The sequence below is a fragment of the Oncorhynchus keta genome, chromosome 20 (genome assembly GCF_023373465.1).
Source record: "Oncorhynchus keta strain PuntledgeMale-10-30-2019 chromosome 20, Oket_V2, whole genome shotgun sequence".
Lineage (NCBI taxonomy): Eukaryota > Metazoa > Chordata > Actinopteri > Salmoniformes > Salmonidae > Oncorhynchus > Oncorhynchus keta.
The window spans coordinates 19,768,482-19,791,877 of NC_068440.1; the positions used below are offsets into that span (position 1 = coordinate 19,768,482).

The 23,396-nt window shown below is 41.9% G+C and overlaps 1 protein-coding gene across 1 annotated transcript in view; it reads right to left on the reverse strand.

Moving 5' to 3' along the window:
* The window catches only part of LOC118399517 (thrombospondin type-1 domain-containing protein 7A-like), a 172,999-nt gene that overhangs the window by 34,988 nt on the left and 114,615 nt on the right, over nt 1–23,396 (reverse strand). The window contains exons 8-20 of the mRNA XM_052472247.1: nt 23,063–23,309; nt 21,747–21,862; nt 20,169–20,301; nt 19,939–20,042; nt 18,502–18,696; nt 12,071–12,337; nt 6,536–6,714; nt 5,794–5,799; nt 5,239–5,372; nt 4,868–5,021; nt 2,028–2,169; nt 1,683–1,798; nt 1,368–1,485 (exon numbers count right to left, since the gene is read on the reverse strand). Of these exons, the coding sequence (XP_052328207.1) occupies nt 1,368–1,485; nt 1,683–1,798; nt 2,028–2,169; nt 4,868–5,021; nt 5,239–5,372; nt 5,794–5,799; nt 6,536–6,714; nt 12,071–12,337; nt 18,502–18,696; nt 19,939–20,042; nt 20,169–20,301; nt 21,747–21,862; nt 23,063–23,309 (1,911 nt within the window). The remainder of the gene's footprint in view (nt 1–1,367; nt 1,486–1,682; nt 1,799–2,027; nt 2,170–4,867; nt 5,022–5,238; nt 5,373–5,793; nt 5,800–6,535; nt 6,715–12,070; nt 12,338–18,501; nt 18,697–19,938; nt 20,043–20,168; nt 20,302–21,746; nt 21,863–23,062; nt 23,310–23,396) is intronic.

Sequence of the window (23,396 nt, forward strand, 5' to 3'; positions counted from 1 at the left end):
ATTTGATGTAATGTGGACTATAACGTACTTGAATGAATGGATACATAGTCAAATTACTTCTATTCACAGACTATACACTACGCCTACAAATTCACTGTCTAGCTGTATATAACACATGCAGGGGCTGTAATGAATGGATCTATAGAAAAACAGATAGGTGACAATGATAGGTGAATGTACCACTTAACCAGTTGAAGCTAGGGGGGCGCTATTTCATTATTGGATAAAAAAAACGTGCCCGTTTTAAGCGCAATATTTTGTCACAAAAATATGCTCGACTATGCATATAATTGCCAGCTTTGGAAAGAAAACACTCTGACTTTTTCAAAACTGCAAAGATATTATCTGTGGGTGCCCCAGAACTGATCTTACAGGCGAAACCAAGATGCAACCTCAAACAGGAAATGAGCAGGATTTTTGAGGCTCTGTTTTCCATTGTCTCCTTATATGGCTGTGAAAGCGCCACGAATTAGCCTGCCCTTTCTATCGTTTCACCAAGTTGTCTGCAACATTGTGACGTATTTGTAGGCATATCATTGGAAGATTGGCCATAAGAGACTACATTTACCAGGGGTCCGCCCAGTGTCCTTTGTTGAAATTGTTGCGTAATCTCCAAGCTGCTCGCATTCATCCATGTGATTGAGACAGAGAGGAGACTTCCAGGAATGATATATCATGAAGAGATATGTGAAAAACACATTGAGGATTGATTCTAAACAACGTTTACCATGTTTCAGTCGATATTATGGAGTTAATGTGGAAGAAAGTTTGGCGTTTGGATGAATGAATTTTCGTTTTTTTTTGGTAGCCAAACTTGACGCAGAAAACGGACCGATTTCTCCTGCACAACTAATCTTTCAGGAAAACTGAACATTTGCTATCTAACTGAGAGTCTCCTCATTGAAAACATCCGAAGTTCTTCAAAGGTAAATTATTTATTGACTGTTTTTGCTGTTTTGTGAAAATGTTGCCTGCTAATGCTAACGCTAAATGCTAATGCTAAATGCTAACGCTAAATGCTAACGCTAAACGCTAAATGCTAGTTTGCTATGGTTGAGAAGCATATTTTGAAAATCTGAGATGACAGTGTTGTTAACAAAAGTCTTAGCTTGAGAGCAAATAGATTCATTTCATTTCATTTGCGATGTTCATGAATAGTTAACGTTGCGTTATGGTAATGAGCTTGAGGCTGTATTCACGATCCGGGATGGCTCGACGCAAGAAGTTAATCAGTTCTCTGTTGTTGTGGCTTGCCCTTCAGAATTGGGTTCAGAATTAGCCTTGAATTCATTCCCAGCATTCCAAGATGGAATCATCTTTCTGAACACAAAGTCAGGTGAGAGTGAGTCAAAAAGATGGTGACGTACCTGCTAGTCCACAGGTTTGTGTGCACTCGGACCAAGGTGACCAATCAGATAGCTGGCAGTTGACGGGACACTCCAACACACAGGAAGCGTTCATCTGCCACTTCCTATCCAGACCCAGCTGAAAGAGAAACAAAAAGAAAAGTACTTTATTGGGCTATTTGTGGCCAACGAGAGATTCTTCTTCCGCCCTCTTCCCAAGTCCCCTAGGCAACACACAAACGTACACAAACCGCAACCTGTCTGGATTCTGAAGACAGAAGATTTGCTCTTATTAACGACTAATGAGCTTTGGAATGGAAAGAGAAGAACACACACCTCTTCACAGAACTTGAGGTCGACAGACTTGCCGTCACTTCGTACACAGTCCAGCATGCGCGTCTTTATGCCACTACCACACACAGCTCTCTCACTTAGCTGACATGTGCTCCAATCTGCATGAAGGAAAAAGAAAACAGGATAAAACTGAGACGGCCTTTTTCTCCCAACCTCTTTTCCTCTCCATTGCACTTAGTTCAATCTCAAATGTCATGCGGTCTAAATATACTCGAGGTAAGATGAAATTCAATAATGTATTTACCATCCAGAGCCATATTTCCATATTGATATACGTCTCTGGTACCAACCATTGCATAAAGTCATCCAGGCTGACATTTGCCTTACCGGTGATGTTATAGGAGTAGTGATAGCAGTTGCTGTTGAGGCTGCAGGGCTCGGTCTCCGTGGTGTTGGGGCACAGCTTCCCCTCTCCAGGTTGACGGATCAGGCATGCCGTCCTCTCTCGAGTGCTGATTTTGTTGCATGGCTTCAAGCAGAGAATAAGTTAATCAATCAATCATTTAGATTATTTTATAAAGCCGTTTCTACATCAGTCGTTGTCACAAAGGGCTTTTACCGTAACCTGTCAGGGAATCCACTTTTAGTTTGCCGTTTAATGCAAACCAAATATGAAACCCTGTTCAAGTGAAGTTACCACTTTCCGACTAGCAAATCGAAAAAGGTTTTCCATTAATATATTTTTCTTCCTACATTACTCTCTGTCTATTTCCACCTCTGCCCATTTTCCCAACCAACCCCTACTAGATAAACTGGTCTATTCAGGTGGTGGTGACAGGCGTTTCTATTTGGAGTGCTGTCTTCCACTGCAGGGACATATTCCATGTCCAAGGTAATTCATTTCCCCAAGGGATCCGTGGCAGAGTGCCTGGGAAAGGGAGTGGCAGGGACTGTGACGCGGGTGACCCCTCGCACACGCACACGCAGACATACATACATACATACATACATACATACATACATACATACATACATACATACATACATACACAAGGGGTGACAGGGTGGTCACAGCATGCTATGTAGAGCTGCACAAGATCCTCTTCCCTGCTCAGTCATCCCACCCTCTCTCCCTTTGTTCATTTCTCAGGATAAATCACAGCTATTCTCCCACCGGAGATCAATATCCACTGAATAGCCATAATTTAAATTGGTGTAAGCCTTGCTAGAACATCATACTAAATTGGTGAGAGCCCAGTAGGAGAAAAACACATACCAAATGGACATCACCTAAATGGCTACGAGCCTTGCAGGAGAATCACACTTAACAAATGGCATCCTTCAAAACTGATGAGAGCCCAACAGGAGAATCACACTTACCGAATTGCCATTGCTAAAATTGGTGCAAACCCAAAGTGAGAGTTGCTGGTAAGAGCTCTGCTGTGAATTGTTTTTTTTTCACTGTGGGAAAATGGCCCAAACAGGTTAATGGAGAGTAGACACTTGGCATGATTGGCCAGTTATTAAATGTTAAGGTGTGAGACAGAGATCCATAGTGAGAAGCAGAACACCTCTGTGCTCTCCAGCTATAGGTTAACCCTTTAAGCAGTCTACTCTTGCTTTTAGTGTTCAGCACCACATAAATAAACTCAGCAAAAAAAGAAACGTCCTCTCACTGTTAACTACATGTATTTTCAGCAAACTTAACATGTGTAAATATGTGTATGAACATAACAAGATTCAACAACTGAGACATAAACTGAACAAGTTCCACATACATGTGACTAACAGAAACGGAATAATGTGTCCCTGAACAAAGGGGGGGTCAAAATTAGTAACAGTCATTATCAGGGGTGGCCACCAGCTGCATTAAGTACTGCAGTGCATCTCCTCCTCATGGACTGCACCAGATTTGCCAGTTCTTGCTGTGAGATGTTACCCCAATCTTCCACCAAGGCATCGGCAAGTTCCCAGACATTTCTGGGGGGAATGGCCCTACCCCTCACCCTCCGATCCAACAGGTGCCAGATGTACTCAATGGGATTGAGATCCAGTCTCTTCGCTGGCCATGGCAGAACACTGAAATTCCTGTCTTGCAGGAAATCGCGCACAGAATGAGCAGTATGGCTGGTGAAATTGTCATGCTGGAGGGTTATGTCAGGATGAGCCTGCAGGAAGGGTACCACATGAGGGAAGAGGATGTCTTCCTTGTAACACACAGCGTTGAGATTGCCTGAAATGACAACAAGCTCAGTCCAATGATGCTGTGACACACCGCCCAAGACCATGACGGACCCTCCACCTCCAAATCGATCCCGCTCCAGAGTACAGGCCTCGGTGTAACGCTCATTCCTTCGACGATAAACGTGAATCCGACCATCACTCCTGGTGAGACAAAACCACGACTCGTCAGTGAAGAGCACTTTTTGCGAGTCCTGTCTGGTCCAGCGACTGTGGGTTTGTGGTCATAGCGACGCTGTTGCCGGTGATGTCTGGTGATGACTTGCCTTACAACAGGCCTACAAGCCCTCAGTCCAGCTTCTCTCAGCCTATTGCGGACAGTCTGAGCACTGAAGGAGGGATTGTACGTTCCAGGTGTAACTCGGGTAGTTTCCATCCTGTACCTTTCCCGCAGGTGTGATGTTCAGATGTACCGATCCTGTGCAGGTGTTGTTACATGTGGTCTGCCACTGCGAGGACGATCAGCTGTCTGTCCTGTGTCCCTGTAGCGCTGTCTCACAGTACAGACATTGCAATTTATTGCCCTGGCCACATCTGCAGTCCTTATACCTCCTTGCAGCATGCCTAAGGCACGTTCACGCAGATGAGCAGGGACAATCGGCATCGATCGGCCTCTTTAGTGTCCTAAGTTTCCATAACTGTGACCTTAATTGCCTACTGTCTGTAAGCTGTTAGTGTCTTAACGACCGTTCAACAGGTGATGTTCATTAATTGTTTATGGTTCATTGAACACACATGGGGAACAGTGTTTAAACCCTTTATAATGAAGATCTGTGAAGTTATTTTGATTTTTAAGAATTATCTTTGAAAGACAGGGTCTTTCTGAGTTTAGCATAGAATACATTAGAATTGTACTGCATCAGTCCATCTACTGAGGTGGACATTTCTTTGCTCCCAACCAAACCCAGAAAACACCAAATATCTTAAATATCGCAAAGGGATAAAATAGGTGATAAAACAACAAGGTAGTCAGTATCTGTCCATACCAGTGAGCAGCGGCTCCAGACCCCCCAGTCAGACAGAACACAGTCCTCAGGGCAGGGCAGCTGGCTATCTCTGGCCCCAAGTGGCATCTCCTCTGGGTCACACAGGTAGTCCTCCACAGAGTCCGACGGCCCATCCATAGTGTTCTGCATACACCTGGACAGAGGGGACAATAGGCTAGTAGTACTGATTTGGCCCTGTCATACCAAATAGTGTCATTGTTGTTGTGCCCCCGCCATTTGATCAGTTCTAGCTTCCGTTGCTAGGGCTGTTGCTAGAACTTGCTACATTCTGACCGGCCTACACTCCATTTGGAGCTGAAATGGATAAGTCAAATAGGTTAAGTTGTATCTATATGAGCTTTTGTCCATACCTGACCTTTCTGGTCTGCACTCCTTCTCCACAGTTCTCCTTCAGGTCCACGTTGCTGACCTTCCAGACACTCCAGGGTTCAGCCACCCACACATACTGACCACAGTCACTGAGACACGGCACCACCTCATACACCTTGTGAGAGACCACTAGACTGTAAGCCATCTATAGTCACTATAGCCATATATAGCCATCTATAGTAACTCCAGTGAACTTTTAGTCATTTTTGTCTTTTTTTTTTGTGTGATTAATTGCATTGTCTGAAAGAGGAAAACACAATGAAAATATCCAAAATACATAAGCTAAAATCTACAATGCCATGTAAAAACAAGTTGACATTGAAATTAAAGAAAGTGTGCTTTCTCAATTTACCTCATTTTGCTCATGTTTACTTTGGACAAAATCAAGTCGTCAATATTCTTGTCATAAAAAATCATTTAAAAAATCTTAAATTACAGCTTGCTTAGTTATTTCAGAATCGCGATGAATCACAACTGGATCATCTGTTTTAATCATTTGACAGCCCCATATAAAAGGCAAGTGACAAGTCACTCACCTGAGCCTGTGGAGGGGGTCAGTTCATACACCCAGGAAAAGAAGAAGAGACCAGGGGGAAACAGACAGTGTGTGTTTAAATACAGGAGTATTATAATGAAGTTCAACATGTTCTCTTGATTCTCATAGATTTCACAGTTCCTTTCCCTTCTTTAATCTTACGAGTACAAGCCCTAACTCGGCTAATGAATAAAACACCAAAAGATGTCCACTCTGGCTTCTTTAAAAAATAAACACTGTTTTGGTTCCTTTAATCTAATGCATTAAATCATAAGTATTTTAATTCAACATTGAAACGAGCCAGGGACCTCTACCATCTACCATGTTCTAGGTGAGAACAGAGAGTCAAGACCTGTCCAGAAACCCCTCCCGAGTAGCGCAGTGGTCTAAGGCACTGCATCTCAGTGCTAGAGGTGTCACAACAGACCATGGTTTGATTCCAGGCTGTATCACAACCGGTTGTGATTGGGAGTCCCATAGGGCAGAGCACAATTGGCCCAGCGTCTTCTGGGTTAGGGTTTGGCCGTGGTAGGCCATCATTGTAAATAAGAACTTGCCTAGTTAAATAAAATAAATAAAATATCCCTTACTCTTTACCCCCTAGACACTAAGTTGTGGAGATCTGAGTAGATTTGATTGGTTTAAGCAATATGGTACAGATCTGTCCAATCTTCTCAGATCTCCGCAAGTGTCTAGGGGTTGATTCTAAACAGAGCCAAGAGTGATGAACGTCCCCCAATCACCTGGTTGACGTGGTCGAGTTTGGGGCACGGTCTACCACCGTTGTAAGGCTTCTCCCTCAGCCACTTGGAACGCACTTTGACCCCGCTTCCGCAAGACTTGCTGCATCGTGACCAGTTGGACCACTCACTGAGTTTACAGTCAGACGGACAGGGGATGATGCAAGCCTCCTCAATATATCCTTAAACCAGAAAGAGAGATAACTAGGCTTCAGTTTCATCATCTGACAGTTTACACAGTTAGTGATGAATCAAGCTTCAGTTATACAACATGCTGTGAAATTGGGTTGCAAAATTTAAACTCTAAAATATCTAACTGAACAGCACCTGGAGTAAATCCAGCATTCCTACTGATGGAAGAGAGGATTACAAAGAACTGCGATGGCAGGGCAACACACACCATTATAACACTGTTTACTGGAGCTTGGCAAATACAATGAAACGAGAGAGCAGCAGCCTGTTGTGTGATTTAGAAGGCTGTTGTTTTCTGTATGAGCCAGTCACACAGAGAGAGAGATCATGATTTTTCGGTTTTTGGCAGGAGTGCCTCTCTCTCGGCTTGTTATTTCTGTTTATCTGCACGAGGGTGGATTACTGACCCTCATTTGTCCACTGAAAGACTCGGGAGGACATTGCTCTTAGCTGAAGCTAGTTCACAACACAGGAACCTGCGAGGTCCACAGTAATGGAAAACACATTAACATATTATGAATGACGAATTTTCAAGTTTGAGTTAGAGTTATTTCTTAGATTCTTTTACATCTGGTAAATGTATGATTCTGAACTTTCTGACGTAAGATGAGATCAGAAGAACAAACACAGTCTATTTTTCCCCCGACATTTTACAAGCAAAGAGTAACAGCGTTATTAGAGGGAGATTTATTGTTGCCCAAATTGATTACCCCATAATCTCATTGTATTTGGGCTTTTGTTTGGTTATATATTTAGAATTCTTCTACATAACAAACCACTCGTGAACCGAAATGAAAAGACGAATCAAGATGATCCAATTCTTGAGGAACTGACCCGTGTATGTTACAGACACTCTTCAGATACATCTAATACTACTACAGACACACTGCAGATACATCTAATACTACTACAGACACACTGCAGATACATCTAATACTACTACAGACACACTGCAGATACATCTAATACTACTACAGACACACTGCAGATACATCTAATACTACTACAGACACACTGCAGATACATCTAATACTACTACAGACACACTGCAGATACATCTAATACTACTACAGACACACTGCAGATACATCTAATACTACTACAGACACACTGCAGATACATCTAATACTCCTACAGACACACTGCAGATACATCTAATACTCCTACAGACACACTGCAGATACATCTAATACTACAGACACACTGCAGATACATCTAATACTACTACAGACACACTGCAGATACATCTAATACTACTACAGACACACTGCAGATACATCTAATACTCCTACAGACACACTGCAGATACATCTAATACTACTACAGACACACTGCAGATACATCTAATACTCCTACAGACACATCTAATACAGACACACTGCAGATCCTACAGACACACTGCAGATACATCTAATACTACTACAGACACACTGCAGATACATCTAATACTCCTACAGACACACTGCAGATACATCTAATACTACTACAGACACACTGCAGATACATCTAATACTACTACAGACACACTGCAGATACATCTAATACTCCTACAGACACACTGCAGATACATCTAATACTACTACAGACACACTGCAGATACATCTAATACTACTACAGACACACTGCAGATACATCTAATACTACTACAGACACACTGCAGATACATCTAATACTACTACAGACACACTGCAGATACATCTAATACTACTACAGACACACTGCAGATACATCTAATACTCCTACAGACACACTGCAGATACATCTAATACTACTACAGACACACTGCAGATACATCTAATACTCCTACAGACACACTGCAGATACATCTAATACTACTACAGACACACTGCAGATACATCTAATACTACTACAGACACACTGCAGATACATCTAATACTCCTACAGACACACTGCAGATACATCTAATACTACTACAGACACACTGCAGATACATCTAATACTACTACAGACACACTGCAGATACATCTAATACTACTACAGACACACTGCAGATACATCTAATACTCCTACAGACACACTGCAGATACATCTAATACTCCTACAGACACACTGCAGATACATCTAATACTCCTACAGACACACTGCAGATACATCTAATACTACTACAGACACACTGCAGATACATCTAATACTCCTACAGACACACTGCAGATACATCTAATACTACTACAGACACACTGCAGATACATCTAATACTACTACAGACACACTGCAGATTTATTCATATATTTTGGGGGTTCTGTGGAGCCATTTTGAGGGCCATATATGAAACAAGCTATTGAACCGTTTTGGTTCTATATAGAGAAGCTACTATAAGACTGTTTTAACATAGATCCATCCTGCCAAGCCCACATAAAGCCGGGAATTCAATTGTCACTATAGTACCCATTATCGGACAGACTTTACAGTATTTTGTCTGTAAAAACAATCAGGCAATGTTTTTTAGAACCCAATTCATACAGTCACATTTTTTACCACATTCTTGCCAGGATAAGACATTTATATCTCCCGTTCACATGCCGGCATGAATATTGAATATACACTATCACAAAAAAAAGCATTATTAATTGGTTTTAGGCAGGTCCTAAGAAACATTATAGGACTAATGAAATGTCTTTTTGAAAAGAATAGAAGGGCATATTTTGAGTTGGATGATGTTACTGGTCTGTGCAGTCGATAGGCGACATGGCTGGCAATGCAAATGAAATCAATAGTGGTTTTGGTCATTAAACGGACAAGGCACACTTAGCCTACCCTGATCACCGTCAACACATATATCTATATTAGGCTTTATAGTATGCTAAGAATATTAATATAACAGAATAAAATGCAAACCTTGCGTCACAGAGGCGTGTAGAACCACTGTCATATAAAACATATAAAACGTTTCATCTCATTATATTGAGAGTATCTTCATCAACAACCTCTGTGGGCATTTGGAGATGTCTATACGCGATCGAGCAAAGATAATAGGCCTGCACTTGATTTAGGCTTCATTATTGCATGCTATATGTTTCTGATCAGCGATAGATGAGCTATACCACCTCCACTTATTTTCCCAGCCAGAGAGTTAACCAAATATACAGACGGAGATTCAGAGAAACAAAATCACATGGATGATTAAGACAGGTCACAGGCTTTTTGGTCGGGAGTAGGCCTAGGTTACTAATCGACAGAGTGAAGAGCAGAATAATCCACTAATTAAACTAAAATATATGCTGGGAAAATGTTCTGATCAGTGTTAATAAATGAGCCAACTAGACAAGATGAGCAGCACTCACCTCAACTTAGCTAACATTTCCACAGTCTAATTGTAGCTTAACCAATATCCAAACGGAGAAAAATCTGCCTCAAAGCAGCGCAAAAAGGTGCTGAAATAGTTGACCACACACGGGTAGACTAATAATTCTAATATAGTTTAATAGTTACAGTAAGCAACAGTTTGATACCTTCAATTGCATTAGTTTAATTTATTCCAATATTTTCGTCATTCAGTGATATTTATTCCCACAGTAATTGCCACAGTATTTATTTCTGGATCCATCCATTTGTGGTTAAGAAAGCAGTGCATGTGGTTGGTGGGCTATGGGAAGAGATGAGTGAAGTGACATGCCAAAGTTTAGAACTGCCAGGAGGACAGTAGTAAGGGGTGCTGCCTTCAGTAAGAACCATCAATAGTTTAAGAGAGTAGTGCGTGCCAATGTCGCCTCAGTATTACCGCTACATTTCATACTAAGCCGTAGGCAGAACTTAAACCACAATCATGAGTAGGTCGGTTCACGGAAATACAACTTTAGGTTTTGATATTGGCAACACCTTTCAGATATAAAAATATGGTGGAATGCTAAAGTTGTCCGAAAAATGTATTGGTTTGAAAGCTATATAGGTAACCATTTACCTTCAATTCATTTTAATTAATTTTAATGTAATTTATTCATTTTATTTGTTTTTATTTATATTTAATGTATTTAAATTATTATAATAATTAGAGTAATAATCCAATTTAAAAAATACAATAAAATAATGTAATCTATAGCACGTGTGGGAGCCAATCAGGTAGGTTGATTGTGTTGTTGGAGCAATAGAGCTATAATACCAGTAACTCCTTTATAGCCATTGCATCATCACTGATCTCCTTGGGTTCCTTAAGCTTGAAAAAATGCCACCCTAATCCTTCACAGTGTGACATGTAGGGCACTTGGGCAGTGGTGATGGAGAGGTAGACATACAGTACAATAGCAGTAGCTAGTGTTTAACAATTGCTTGTGCCATCTCATCACGTCGCAGCTCTACACTATCAACCACACCCCATGCCCCATACTGCAAGTGAAGCTATGATTCATAAAGGCATGGGTTTTTACAGAGAACAAACACTGAATGCCACTCACTGCTGTAAGCACTTGGTTTAGCGCTACAACCTTCCATGGGTTAACATGGAAGAGACAACAGCACTGTGATTTCTAACTTTCGTCTCAGCGTTGGTTCGAAGGCGATACTACTGTCTATTCCTGATAATACAGCTTGTTGGGACGAAAGCAGCTCTGATGCTCTACATGTGCATTGCATTCTCTTTGGGGTTTTAGGCTGGGATTCTGTATAAGCACTTTGTTACATCTGCTGGTTTAAAAAGGGCTATATAAATAAATGTGATTGGTTTAAATGTGATTAATGTTCCTTTGACATGTTTGGGCTAAGGGCAGAGCGACTGCATCAAGCTGAGCAGGCCCTTCCTCTTCGTTATCACATTGATTTGTTCTCTATTGAATTTACAATCAGTGGATGCTGAAAAGGACACAGTGAGAAGAGTGTTTGCTCTGCACTCTCAATCTGACATCAAATTGGTTCGAATGGAGCCACATCAAGAGAACACATATGTAAATGCTGGGATAAATACTTTCTTGATGGAGAGAACAAGGGAACAACATTATCGAAACGTATTCAATAATGAGCTGAATCAAATTGATGAGAAATCCAAAGACCAAAGCCAAAGCATTTTCAATTGCCTTATCTTGCATTTCTCCACACTCGTTTTCTGTTTTCTGTAACAGGAACTAACCTGTTCTGTGTATGATGATGTCATATCACTGAGCAGGCCTTTAAATGGAGATACAGACATCCAGTATAAATCACAGTGGCTATGTTAAATGCATATAGCTTCAAGGGAGTTGATGAGAGATGGAAGAGAGACACTGGATGTGACTCCCTGTGACTGTTGCACCGTGACAAAGGTACTGCAGACTTAACATCATCATACATAACGAGGTGACGTCCTCCTTATAGACATGAACAGTAATTGGATGTTGGTGAGAGGCCTGTAAGACTCACCGTGGCTGTTGCACCGTGACGTCTCCACCAGTCTGTTGTCCTGGTCGTAACACACCATGGCCTGGTAGCGGTAGCCCTGGCCACACTCCTTGATGTCCCCCTGGATCTTCATGCCCGTCTGGCCCTCCACACGGCCACCCTCAGGCAGGATGCAGTCCGACCAGTTCCCCACGGGCTGGGCGTTGTACTTGTTACAGGGGCAGTACTGGATCTCACTGAGTGGGTACACCTGGTTGTTCTTACACTGGTCTCGCTTTTTGCTCTTACCTGAGAAGGGAGAAAGGTAGGACAGGCGATCAATCAAAACTGATATGCATTCTGGCTGTGTCTAACTCATACAACCCGAACGGCAATCACTTAGATTGGTAATAGCCAAACCGGAGAATAACCATACCGAATGGCAAGTATTGAAAGAAACGTTGTAAAAAGCCGATATCCTGGATCCAGATAAAGGATCATGTATATTTTTACTCAACATCCGCTAACTTGGACCAGGTGAAAATGGGGGGCTCGATACAAGTCACTTTTAGCAAAGTGAGTTTTTCCTGAAGAATCTCAGGGTCCTATAGGATTATCCTATATAATCCTTATGCTATACATTCAACTGACCTCCAGGCATACTATGGAGGGCACTTAGACTGTTGACTGACCAAATAAGATTTGTGACACTCTGGCATCTGACTATGCAGTGATACTGTCTCACTCGCACTGGAACCTTAACGTCAAAGTCATGTCAAGTACTTCAGTCTCTTTAGGTAGGAAGCTGCACTTAACAGATCTATAGGACCAGAGGAAATAGGATCTAACCCTCATACTAACCTTAATCATTAGGGGGATGAAATAAATAAATATGTGAGCCTGTATCGGTATTTAGGGATGACTTCTTCTGAACTTGCAAACTGTGGCCAAAGGCTTTAGTCACATTGTGTCTACACAGACAAAAAGGACTAAGTTAGTCAGTTTACTGTACTTGTAGACCTAATACAGTCCACTGAGAGACGAAGAGAACTAACCTCAGGGGTTCCAGGATTTCCTCCATCAGCATAGCGAACTGCTTCAGAGACTGACAGTTTGGGGTTCTAATCAAATCAAGCTGTATTTATTCAGACATGGAATGCAATGCATTCTAATAAAAACGAATAAAAACAATACCAATAAAAGCTGAAATATTTACTACACAACAAATTTCAAAAATTAAATTAAAATTTAAAAAAAGATTTCAAAAATTAAAGAATGACAAAAGTGAAACGACTAAAAAACACAAAAAAAGGAAAGTTTAAAAGATGCGTTTTGAGATCTATTCCACAGTCCTCCTGTCATAATAACCAACAGAGGACATTGGAAATCAGATTATATCCCAGAGAAATAGAAGTGCAGTGAATGTAAGTAACCTAATTATATATATTTTTTTTATGAGCATGGCCATATTTTACACCATATTAGATGACTGTCATTCACATTCCATTAACCCAGTTCAATGTAACATTGATAGGTTTAGGCTACTAAATGATACTCAAATGTTCCCTACACCCATCATGAGGTTGCTACAACCTAGCCTATGAATGAAGGTTTACAACGTAGGTGTACAGGTCATGATCAAGGTGACAGACAGTGACACATTCAATACTGCCTTGCGCACCCTTGCCTGAATCGAGCTGATATAGGGTGTAATCATTAGTCCAACAGTTGCAAATGAGAGTTTCTATTGGACAAATGAATGTATGTTTATCCCTGTTTCGTTCCGTTTGCTTCTGTTTAAGTTTAATATGCAGGCTGTTGGTCTAGCCACCCGACAACCTGTCCGCTCAGCCCTATCCCCTCCTCCCCTTTCCCGGACCATCTCTGGAGACCTTCTCCCATTCCTCACTTACCTCCAACTCATTCCAGACCACTGGCTGCATCCCCTCTGACTTCAAAATGTCCCAAGTCGCTCCCCTCCTCAAGATACCAACACTCGACTCATCTGCCTTCAACAACTATAGACCTGTATCCCTTTTTTTCTTTTCTTTCCAAAACACTTGATCAACTCTCTCAGAACGATCTTGTTGAGCCTAATCAGTCAAGATGGATCAGTCAACTGAGATTGTGTAACGGAGGCACTCCACACTGCCAGAGCTCTATTCTCTGCCTTCTAGATCTATTCACTGCCTTCTACCCTGTGAACCATAATATACTCCTCTCTACCCTCTCAGGGATGGGTGTCAGGCTCTGCATCCTCTTTGATTGCATCCTACTTGGGAGGCTGCTTCAAACAGGTGTCATGGAGAGGATCTATCATCTGCACCACGTACTCTCACTACTGGTGTCCCACAGGGCTCGGTTCTAAACCTTCTCCTTTTTGCTCTATACACCAAGTCTCTCAGCTCCGTCATATCCTCTCATGGTCTCTCCTATCATTGCTATGCAGATGACACTCAACTACATTTATAATAATAATAATAATAATATTTCTCCTTCTGATACCCATTTTGTGACATGCATCTCTGTGTGCCTGATAGATATCTCAGCTTGGATGTCAGCCAACCACATCAAGCTAAACCTCAACCCCGGAAGGCCTGCCCGCTGAAAGACCTCTGCATCATGATTGACAACTCCACAGTGTCACCCTCTGAGAGTACAAAGAGCCGTGACCCTGTCGTTCTCTTCAAATATCAAAGCAGTGACTCGCTCCTTCAGGTTCATGATGTACAACATCCGTAGTGTACGACTCTACCTCACACAGGAAGCGGCGCAAGACCTAATCCAGGCACTTGTCATCTCCCGTCAGGACTATTGCAACTCTCTGTTGGCTGGACTTCCTGCTTGTGCAATAAAACCCCTGTAACTTATCCAGAATGCTGCAGCCCACCTGGTTTTCAACCTTCCCAAGTTATCCCATCTCACTCCACTTCTCGCACACTCCACTGGCTTCCAGACGACGTTCGCATCCACTACAAGACCATGGTGCTTGCCTACGGAGCAGCAAGAGGAACTGCCCCTCCTACCTTCAGGCTATGTTCAAACTCTACACCCCAACCCGAGCACTCCGTTCTGCCACCTCTGGTCTCTGTGCCATCCCATAGGGTGAAGGGCCCAGTCCAAGCTCTCTATCCTGGCACCCGAATGTTGGAAATAGCTTCGCCCTGAAGCTAGGACAGCAGAGTCCCTGCCCATCGTGCGAAAGCACCAGAAACCCTACCTCTTCAAAGATGATCTTAAATAATCCCCCTACTCCAAAACCAAAGAACTCTTTCCTTAACCAACACTTGCACTTGAAATATTAAGCCTTCTGGCTGTTTTTTGCAAGAATGAATGCAACGTTATAGTCTAAACCTTATGATAATATCTTAGAAATAATCACTGTGTGGTGGTCAGCTTGTTCAGAAAGTCTTCCAACAGAATTGGCAGAATGAATGCACCCCTTATCACATGCAAACACAGTTCCTTTTCATAGCTACATACAAACAGAATGATCGTTTTGCTCATTGTGTAATTTCTTCTCGCCTCTACATGCTCTCTGCCTCCTCTCACCTTTTCCCTTCGCATGTGAACTTCAGAGCACAATACATCAGTTGTCTGTGTCATAGTCAATATAGCTTCTAGAACTAACACGTTAGTAAACCGATGTAATCATGGAGTACAGTGTACAGTTAGCAAGCAGTTTAGCAGTTACACCTGCGGGCCCCGGTGGCAATAAATGAATGAAATCAAACACTTACCTTGACTTGGAAGAGTTCCAGTGTTGGACAGCCATAGTGAGCTAGCTAACATAGCATCCCTCTATGTTTAAGCCGGGTATTTGAATAGGCTAAACAAGCTAGCAGGATTTGCTAGCTAAGTGAACGTGAAAAAATATAGCTACCTCTCTCTCTCTCTCTCTCGCTTCTCCTTCATTTGTAAAGAAATTAATTTGTTCAAAACTATTGTCTTCCTCTCTGAGTTAACTACTCACCACATTTTATGCACTGTAGTGCTAGCTATCTGTAGCTTATGCTTTCAGTACTAGATTCCTTATCTGTTACTTTGATTGGGTGGACAACATTTCAGTTCATATTGCAAGGGCTCTTATAGGTTAGAGGACATCCTCCGGGTTGTCATAATTACTGTGTAAGTCTATGGAAGGGTGAGAACCATGAGCCTCCTAGGTTTTGTATTGAAGTCAATGTACCCAGAGGAGGACGGAAACCAGCTGTCCTCCGGCTACACCATGGTGCTACCCTACAGAGTGCTGTTGGGGTTGTTGAGGCTATAACCTTCATTGCAAAACAGTTAAGTAAATTATTTGGTGACATGAATAGATTTAGTATATATTTTTTATGTTTCACTATTTTTATTTTTATGAAATTCACTAATGTGGATTGTTTATCCCTTCATCCTCTGAGGAGCTTCCACTGATATCCACATATAATTGAATTCCACAGAAACTGTCTGCTTTAGGAAGAAGCCCACTGTGGGCAGCCCACTCAGTACCATTGATTTAAATGTAAATATCACTGATATGTCTACCTCAGATGAGCCTCTCGGAATAACACTAAAACTGATAGGCATGCGCCCATCAAGAAACTAACTGTTAAAACTGCTAAATCCCCATGGATAGATGGTGAATTTAAAGACTGTATGGCTGAGAGGGATGAGACAAAGGGAAGAGCAAATAAGTCTGACAACATAGACTGGAAAACATACAGTAAATTGAGAAATCACACAACTAACAAAAAGAAGAAGAAACTATACTATGGAATGAAAATGAATTATAGTAAAAAGCTTTGGAGTACTTTATATGGCATTCTAGGCCAAAAAGCTCCATCCTTCATTGAAGCAGATGGCTGTTTCATAACAAAACCAGTTGATATTGCCAACCACTTTTTTTGTTGACAAGATTAGCAAATTTAGGCACGACATGCAAAAAACAAATGCTGAGCCTTCATGTTCATGCATAATGGGCCAAGTAATGAAAGACAAGCACTGTAGTTTTTGAGTTCTGCAAAGTGTGTGTGGAAGAGGTGAGATATTAATAATGAAGAACAAACCACCTGGTACCGACAACCTGGATTGTAAATTGCTAAATTTGGTAGCGGAATACATTGCCACTCCTGTTTGCCACATCTTCAATTTAAGCCTAGAAGACTGTGTGCCCTCTGACATGGAGGGAAGGAAAGGTCATTCCACTACCCAAGAATAGCAGAGCACCCTTTAATGGTTCAAACAGATGACCAATCAGCCTGTTACAAGTGCTCAGCAAACTTTAGGAAAAAATGGTGCTTGATCAAATGCAAAGATATTAAAATGTACACATTCAGAATGCTTACAGAGAAGGACACTTTTGATTAAATGTAAATGTAATGTTATTGATCATAACCTATTGCTGACAAAAATGTAGGTGTTATAAATTGACATCCTCTGTCTTATTATGGATTGAGAGTTACCTGTCTAATAGAACAGACGTTTTTAGTTTATGAAGTCTCTCCAATACAAATTCAGTTGAGTGTGGTGTACCGCAGGGCGGCCGGCTAGGGCCATTGTATTTTTCTGTTTTTACTCATGAGCTTCCAATGATCTTGCATAAATCCTGTGTGTCTATGTACACTGACAACTCAACAATAGAATAACTGACACCCAAAACATAGATCTCCAGTTATTTTTAGAATGGGTACCTAGCAATAGGCTGGTGCTAAATATTTCAAAAACTAAAAGCATCGTTTTTGGGACAAATCAATCGCTCAACATTAAATGTCATTTAGATCTATTATTGAATAATGTGGCGATTGAGCAAGCTGAGGAGACAAAACTGATGGGTGTAACCAAAGCTGTCACGGTCAAAACATATAGACTCAATGGTTGCTAAAATGGGATGAGGTCTGTCCATGATAGGGTGTTGCTCTGCCTTCTTGACATCTCAGTTGACCAGACAGGACCTACAGGCCCTAGTTCTGTTACACCTGGACTACTGCCCAACTGTGTGGTCAGGTGCGGCAAAGAGGGACATACGTAAATTGCAGTTGGTCCAGAACAAAGCAGCACATACTGTATTGCACTTAGATATACAAGGAGGGAGATGTCAATCTCTCCTGGCTCAACACTGAGGAGAGATTGACTGCATCACTATTGGTCTTTGTGCGAGGTATTGATGTGTTGAAGGTACCGAACTGCCAGTTCAAGCAGTTGGCACACAGTTCGGACACTCATTGGTACCACAAAATATGATTATATATTATGTATTTGACCTATGTGTGTATGTACTGACATGTAAGCAATGTGTGACCATTTACATTTACTGTATGTACTTCTGTCCTTGAGCTGTTCTTGTTTGTTAATGTTCCGTGTCATGTCACGTTTGTGTGGACCCCAGGAAGAGTAGTTGCTGCTTTCGCGGCGGCTAATGGGGATCCAGTAAAATACCAAATACAAAGTTAGTTAGTTTACTGTACTTGTACAGCCTACTCCAGTCCACTCACCCACTAGCATCCTCTTGCGGGTCTTGACGCCCACACAGTCCTGTGTACAGGAAGAGAACTTGGACCAAGCGGTTAGCTGGCAGTCGTCCTGGCATGGGAGCTGGCAGGGCTGGGTTAGAGAGGGCATGGAGCTGGCAAACTTCAGACATGCTCCCATGTCCGCTTGACCCCCGTCCTGCTTCCAGCATGAGACAGCTATAGAAAGAAAGAAACAAAGAATGAAAAAGGAATGAAGTGGTGGTTGCTATGGTGTGAGGAAATAAGCTTTGGTACACACGTTGGACACTTTTCATTAGGGGAGACTCACAATCTCATTTGGTTAATGCCCTTTGGCTGCATTTGGAGCCAAACACGAGAGTCCCATCACAGGCGATCAAGACCTGACTGTGTTTAAAGTGATGATTAACCTACAGTACTGTCACTGTGGGATCTGGAATGACTCATTGCTAGTTGGTATGACTCACTACATTGCATTCCAAATTGCACCCTATTCCCTGTCGTGATCTAGTCAAAAGTAGTGCACTACATAGGGAATAGACTTAGATTTCTGTCTCCTGTTCGCTCAGTTAATATCACACACAGAGGCGAGAACAGCATTAAGTGATGAAACTGAACGTAGTCTAATGTCTATTGACTTTCCCACCCAAACAAACCCGACTAGATATCATTGAATGAGGAGGAGCCAGAGCTCTGTATTGAATTGTCTCTCTCCCTGTGTCAATGTCTACACAGATACCATTACAGGTAATGTAGCCTAATGTTGAGTGTGAAGAAGGAGGTTGAAAGGTGCACATCATCTGATCAGATAATGGTCTTCTACTTAAAGATGCTACTAGAGGTCTGGTGCAAGGAGTGGAAGAAATCCACTCGAAGACAGATAGACAGATAGATGCATTGTTGTCGCTCTCTGTCATGCTTCGTCGAGTTCAACACAAAGCAATCCACCAGAATTAACATTTTGTGTTTCAACCTTACTGTCACTAATTCATGCCTGGTACAGCTATAGGGAAGAGTTTAGGAGGAACGATTTGGTTATTTAACCACCAGTCCCAGCGTAACATTAAGAAGGAGATGAAAGATACATGAAGATACATGAAGCCCAACGTGTTACTTTGAGGCCTTTTTCTCACATCAACAATACTACACACTTCCACAGTCACATGCACAGTACGAAGCAAGTGCAGATCAAATATTTAAATGTACTTCACATACAATATGAATGTGACCGGTCTCTCATGACTGTCAAGTTCAAAACCATGAAAAGGAAAAACCGAAGTAGGCCGAGATGCAAAAATAATACACTTAATTTAATCCATGGTCAAAATAATATTTTTTTAAAGTCTCTCATGACCAAGGTATTTTCTTATATATCCGTCAGTTCAGACTCTTTGCCCCCAGAATCAAATTGAGTAGCGCATGCAGGATTTTGTTGCTCACCTCTAGCCTGCAGTCCAGGCCCACAGGTCTCCACAGCTCCAGGACTGTCCTGACGAACGGACCAGGGAACCAACTGGCATCGCCTCCACTTGTGTGTCTTCCACCTGCAGTAGAAGAAACAGGACACAGCTGAGTCATCTTTAGAGTCATAGTCAAAGTCTTGCTCTATTTAACTTGATACTGCTTTAGTCAAAAGAGTAGAGTGGTCTTGGTGGATGATGGAGCCTTACCTGTATCCCAAACAGACAGACGGCGCCTCACAGTCTCTCTCCTGAGTCAACACCTCTGGGCAGTCCTGTCCCCCATTGGCTGGCAGCTGGATGATGATGCGTTTCCTGTTCTGTTTCCTTTTCGTGTTGCCACCTTATAATAACCCATAGAAAAACACTTTATTCACACACTGGCCCAATCACTAGACAGAGACAATAACAGCAGTACTCAAGCTACTTCCATCGAGTCTTGAAGTGGAAAATTATCATGACGAATGCCTGTTACCTACTTGAGTAATTGCAAATCACAGGTCCTTGAAATGTCCTTGTAAAACAAGTGTTTTGTTTGCTGTTGACTTTTAGCAGCTGTGTGTCATTAACCTTGAACATGAAGAACACTAAAACATAATGAAGGAGCACAGCTGGTTCCCAGCTCTCTAGTCTGGTGTTCTCCAGCAGATATGTACTCTCCTGACCAGTTCGGAGAGAAGGTAATGAAATAATTAAGTATGGAATATTGATTGATGTGGGCTTCACTTTTCTCCTGGTGTCCACCCAACTCAGTGATTGGGTGGTGAAGGTTTTATTGCCCTTACAAGAAGTCCATCAGAATCCTATTACAGTGGCCATATCCATGTTGCAATGTATGATCTATAGAGGTAGCTAGCTACAGGAGATATATACTATATTCATATTGTAGGATATTCTGTTATATTGACAGCTCCAATGGTTCTCCAATGAGACGGACAAAACCATGACCATATACTCCTAGTAAAGCCAGATGATCTGGGTGCCACATTTGAAATAATACAAGCAAGATTACTAGCAGAGACAGATTAAAGGATAAAAAAAACTAGGAAAAACAAGCCAAATGACTGTTCTTATAGACTCTATAAAGTATTTCTTAGCAAATGTTCCTAGTCATGTGAAGTATTTCATGAATACAACACTCAATCCCGGGAAATGGAAATCGCAGAAACATGTATGCTAACAAGCGTTTTCTAGTTTACAAAGAGGTTGTTGCAGTGTGCGGGCAAATTGCTTTAAATTGGCCCGGCACTTTGTTTATTAGCAGCATTTGTTCTAGTTCTTCATATAGAAAAACGTTGCCAGGCAACAATGAGTGTTCGTTGGTTTCTGTTCTAGGATGTCACAGCTCCTACAGATTTGACTTGATGATTCTCTCAGCTCGAAAACAAATATTTGAAGAGGAGAAGAGAAATAATTTTATAGTTGTGCAAGTGTTTTGTTTGTCAGATTTGTCCATTTGTCAGGGCTGTCGAAACCAGGAAGCAAACACTTAACAACAGACCCACTATTATTTAGAATTCTCTGTTCTAATGAACTTCTTCACATGCTTTGAAGCACATGCTCATTTCAAAACCATATGGCTTAGGCTCCATCTCTTGAGCATTTTTGTCATAGACAAACTGCTCTGTATCTGTTGTACTGTAATGCATACTTGACAATAATAGGATGTACCTGCTTGGCATATTGAATGCCACTCTCTCTTGACATAGTGGCATTTTTCCCAATAATGTGTACTTGTGTGTTTTGAGAGGCCTTTACATTGAGAAGTTTGAGAAGGCTAGTAGGTACCTTCTTTACATGTGGCAGGGCAGGTGCTCCAGTCGCTGTAGGGGGTGACGCTGCAGTCTCTTTTACATGGCAGGAGGCAGGGCCTGACCGTCTCAGGGCGAATACTCTCCGGACACCTGAAATCACATCATCTAGACGTGTCAAAATCATTCCACAGAGGGAAGTGTCTGGGTTTTTGCTCCCCCCCTTGCCCCCTTATCGTTTATGTTTATGAATGCATATTTGTCTTGTCAAAATAATCCAACTGTTTACAGTATACAGAATATCAATACTGGGTCCTTGTTGTAAGGAATATCAGGGATTCTCCAAGTATACTATGAATTACTGGCTTTCGGGCTTCAGATTAAGCCCCTTCATTGCTTTGAATATCATATCACCTCTGTAACAGTGCTACATTGTTAGCTAATTCATGTCCTGTAATGGTAATGAACTCATAAGCATATCATACCTGTTTCATTCGTGACATTATACGATTTCATTATTTGATATTATGATGTATTAATATATCGGCCCAAACCTAGTGGGATCAAGTGTGTTTAGTGATAGTAGTTCAGCAGCTGTAACAATTTCACACCACAAATCAACCCTAATAATGTTCATGTGTGTGAGTCCCAGAGCAGCATGGTGTGATAGTGTGAAATGGTAGCTGGGTAAAATTAAACCCTGGATGGGAGAACCATAAACCGCAGGAATAAAACTGCCCAGTGTTCATTACCATACCCAGCGTGGAACCTAGCTCATCCCCAGTCTGCCTAGTAGCTCCAGCTCATCCTGCCAGGATAATGCTACTATTAAAGCTGAATAAATAAATAGCTAATTCATTATTTTGATTCACGTCCCCTGGCAGATACCCTTAGGGTGGTAGGGAGGGAGAACCCAGATACTTTAGAACAACTGTCTGGAACCCAGGCAGAAACCCATCAGGGAACCCGTCAGCTCACAGCTATGCAGCCAGACAGACAGTGGTAACAATAGGATATTGTTCCTTCCATAGACAGATACTGGGACAAAGGCTCTGTGCTTTCGTGCTTTGAATTATGCTTAGCAAAGGCTTATGGAACCCTGAATACATATTAAACCACATCAGCATAAGCATAACTGTTCTACTGACATTTCATTTCATTCATTTCCTCTCTCACTTTCCACAAAAATGATAGTCATATACACTTATATTGATATTCAGTCCTCTCGTTGAAGGAAGAACTCAAAGCTATAAATGCCATGTATTATTATTACTTTGAAGGAGGAAGTCTTACTTTGAAGGTGGAACTCTTACTTTGAAAAAATAACTCTTATTTTGAAGGAGGGACTCTTACTTTTTGGGAGGCACCTGCCCTACATTGACCCGGACACAGATGACCTTCCGCGTCTGCATCCCCACAGAGCAGGAGGAGTCCCCTCCCCTGACCCCGACCCCGGCCGCTGTGGAGTTGGCAAGGGGGACCGACGTGTCCTCGATACACTGTCCCCAGGGCCCTGTCTGCCAGTGGTACACAGTACAAGGGTGGTCATTGCAGCTCCGCACCTCCTGGAGAGCAATGCTGTTGGGGCACTGAACCCCGCCTGTCAAACACACAACAACCAAATGATCAATCAATTAAATATACTGTATTTTTAAAACCCTATAGCAGTTTTTCAAAAAGACCCCAA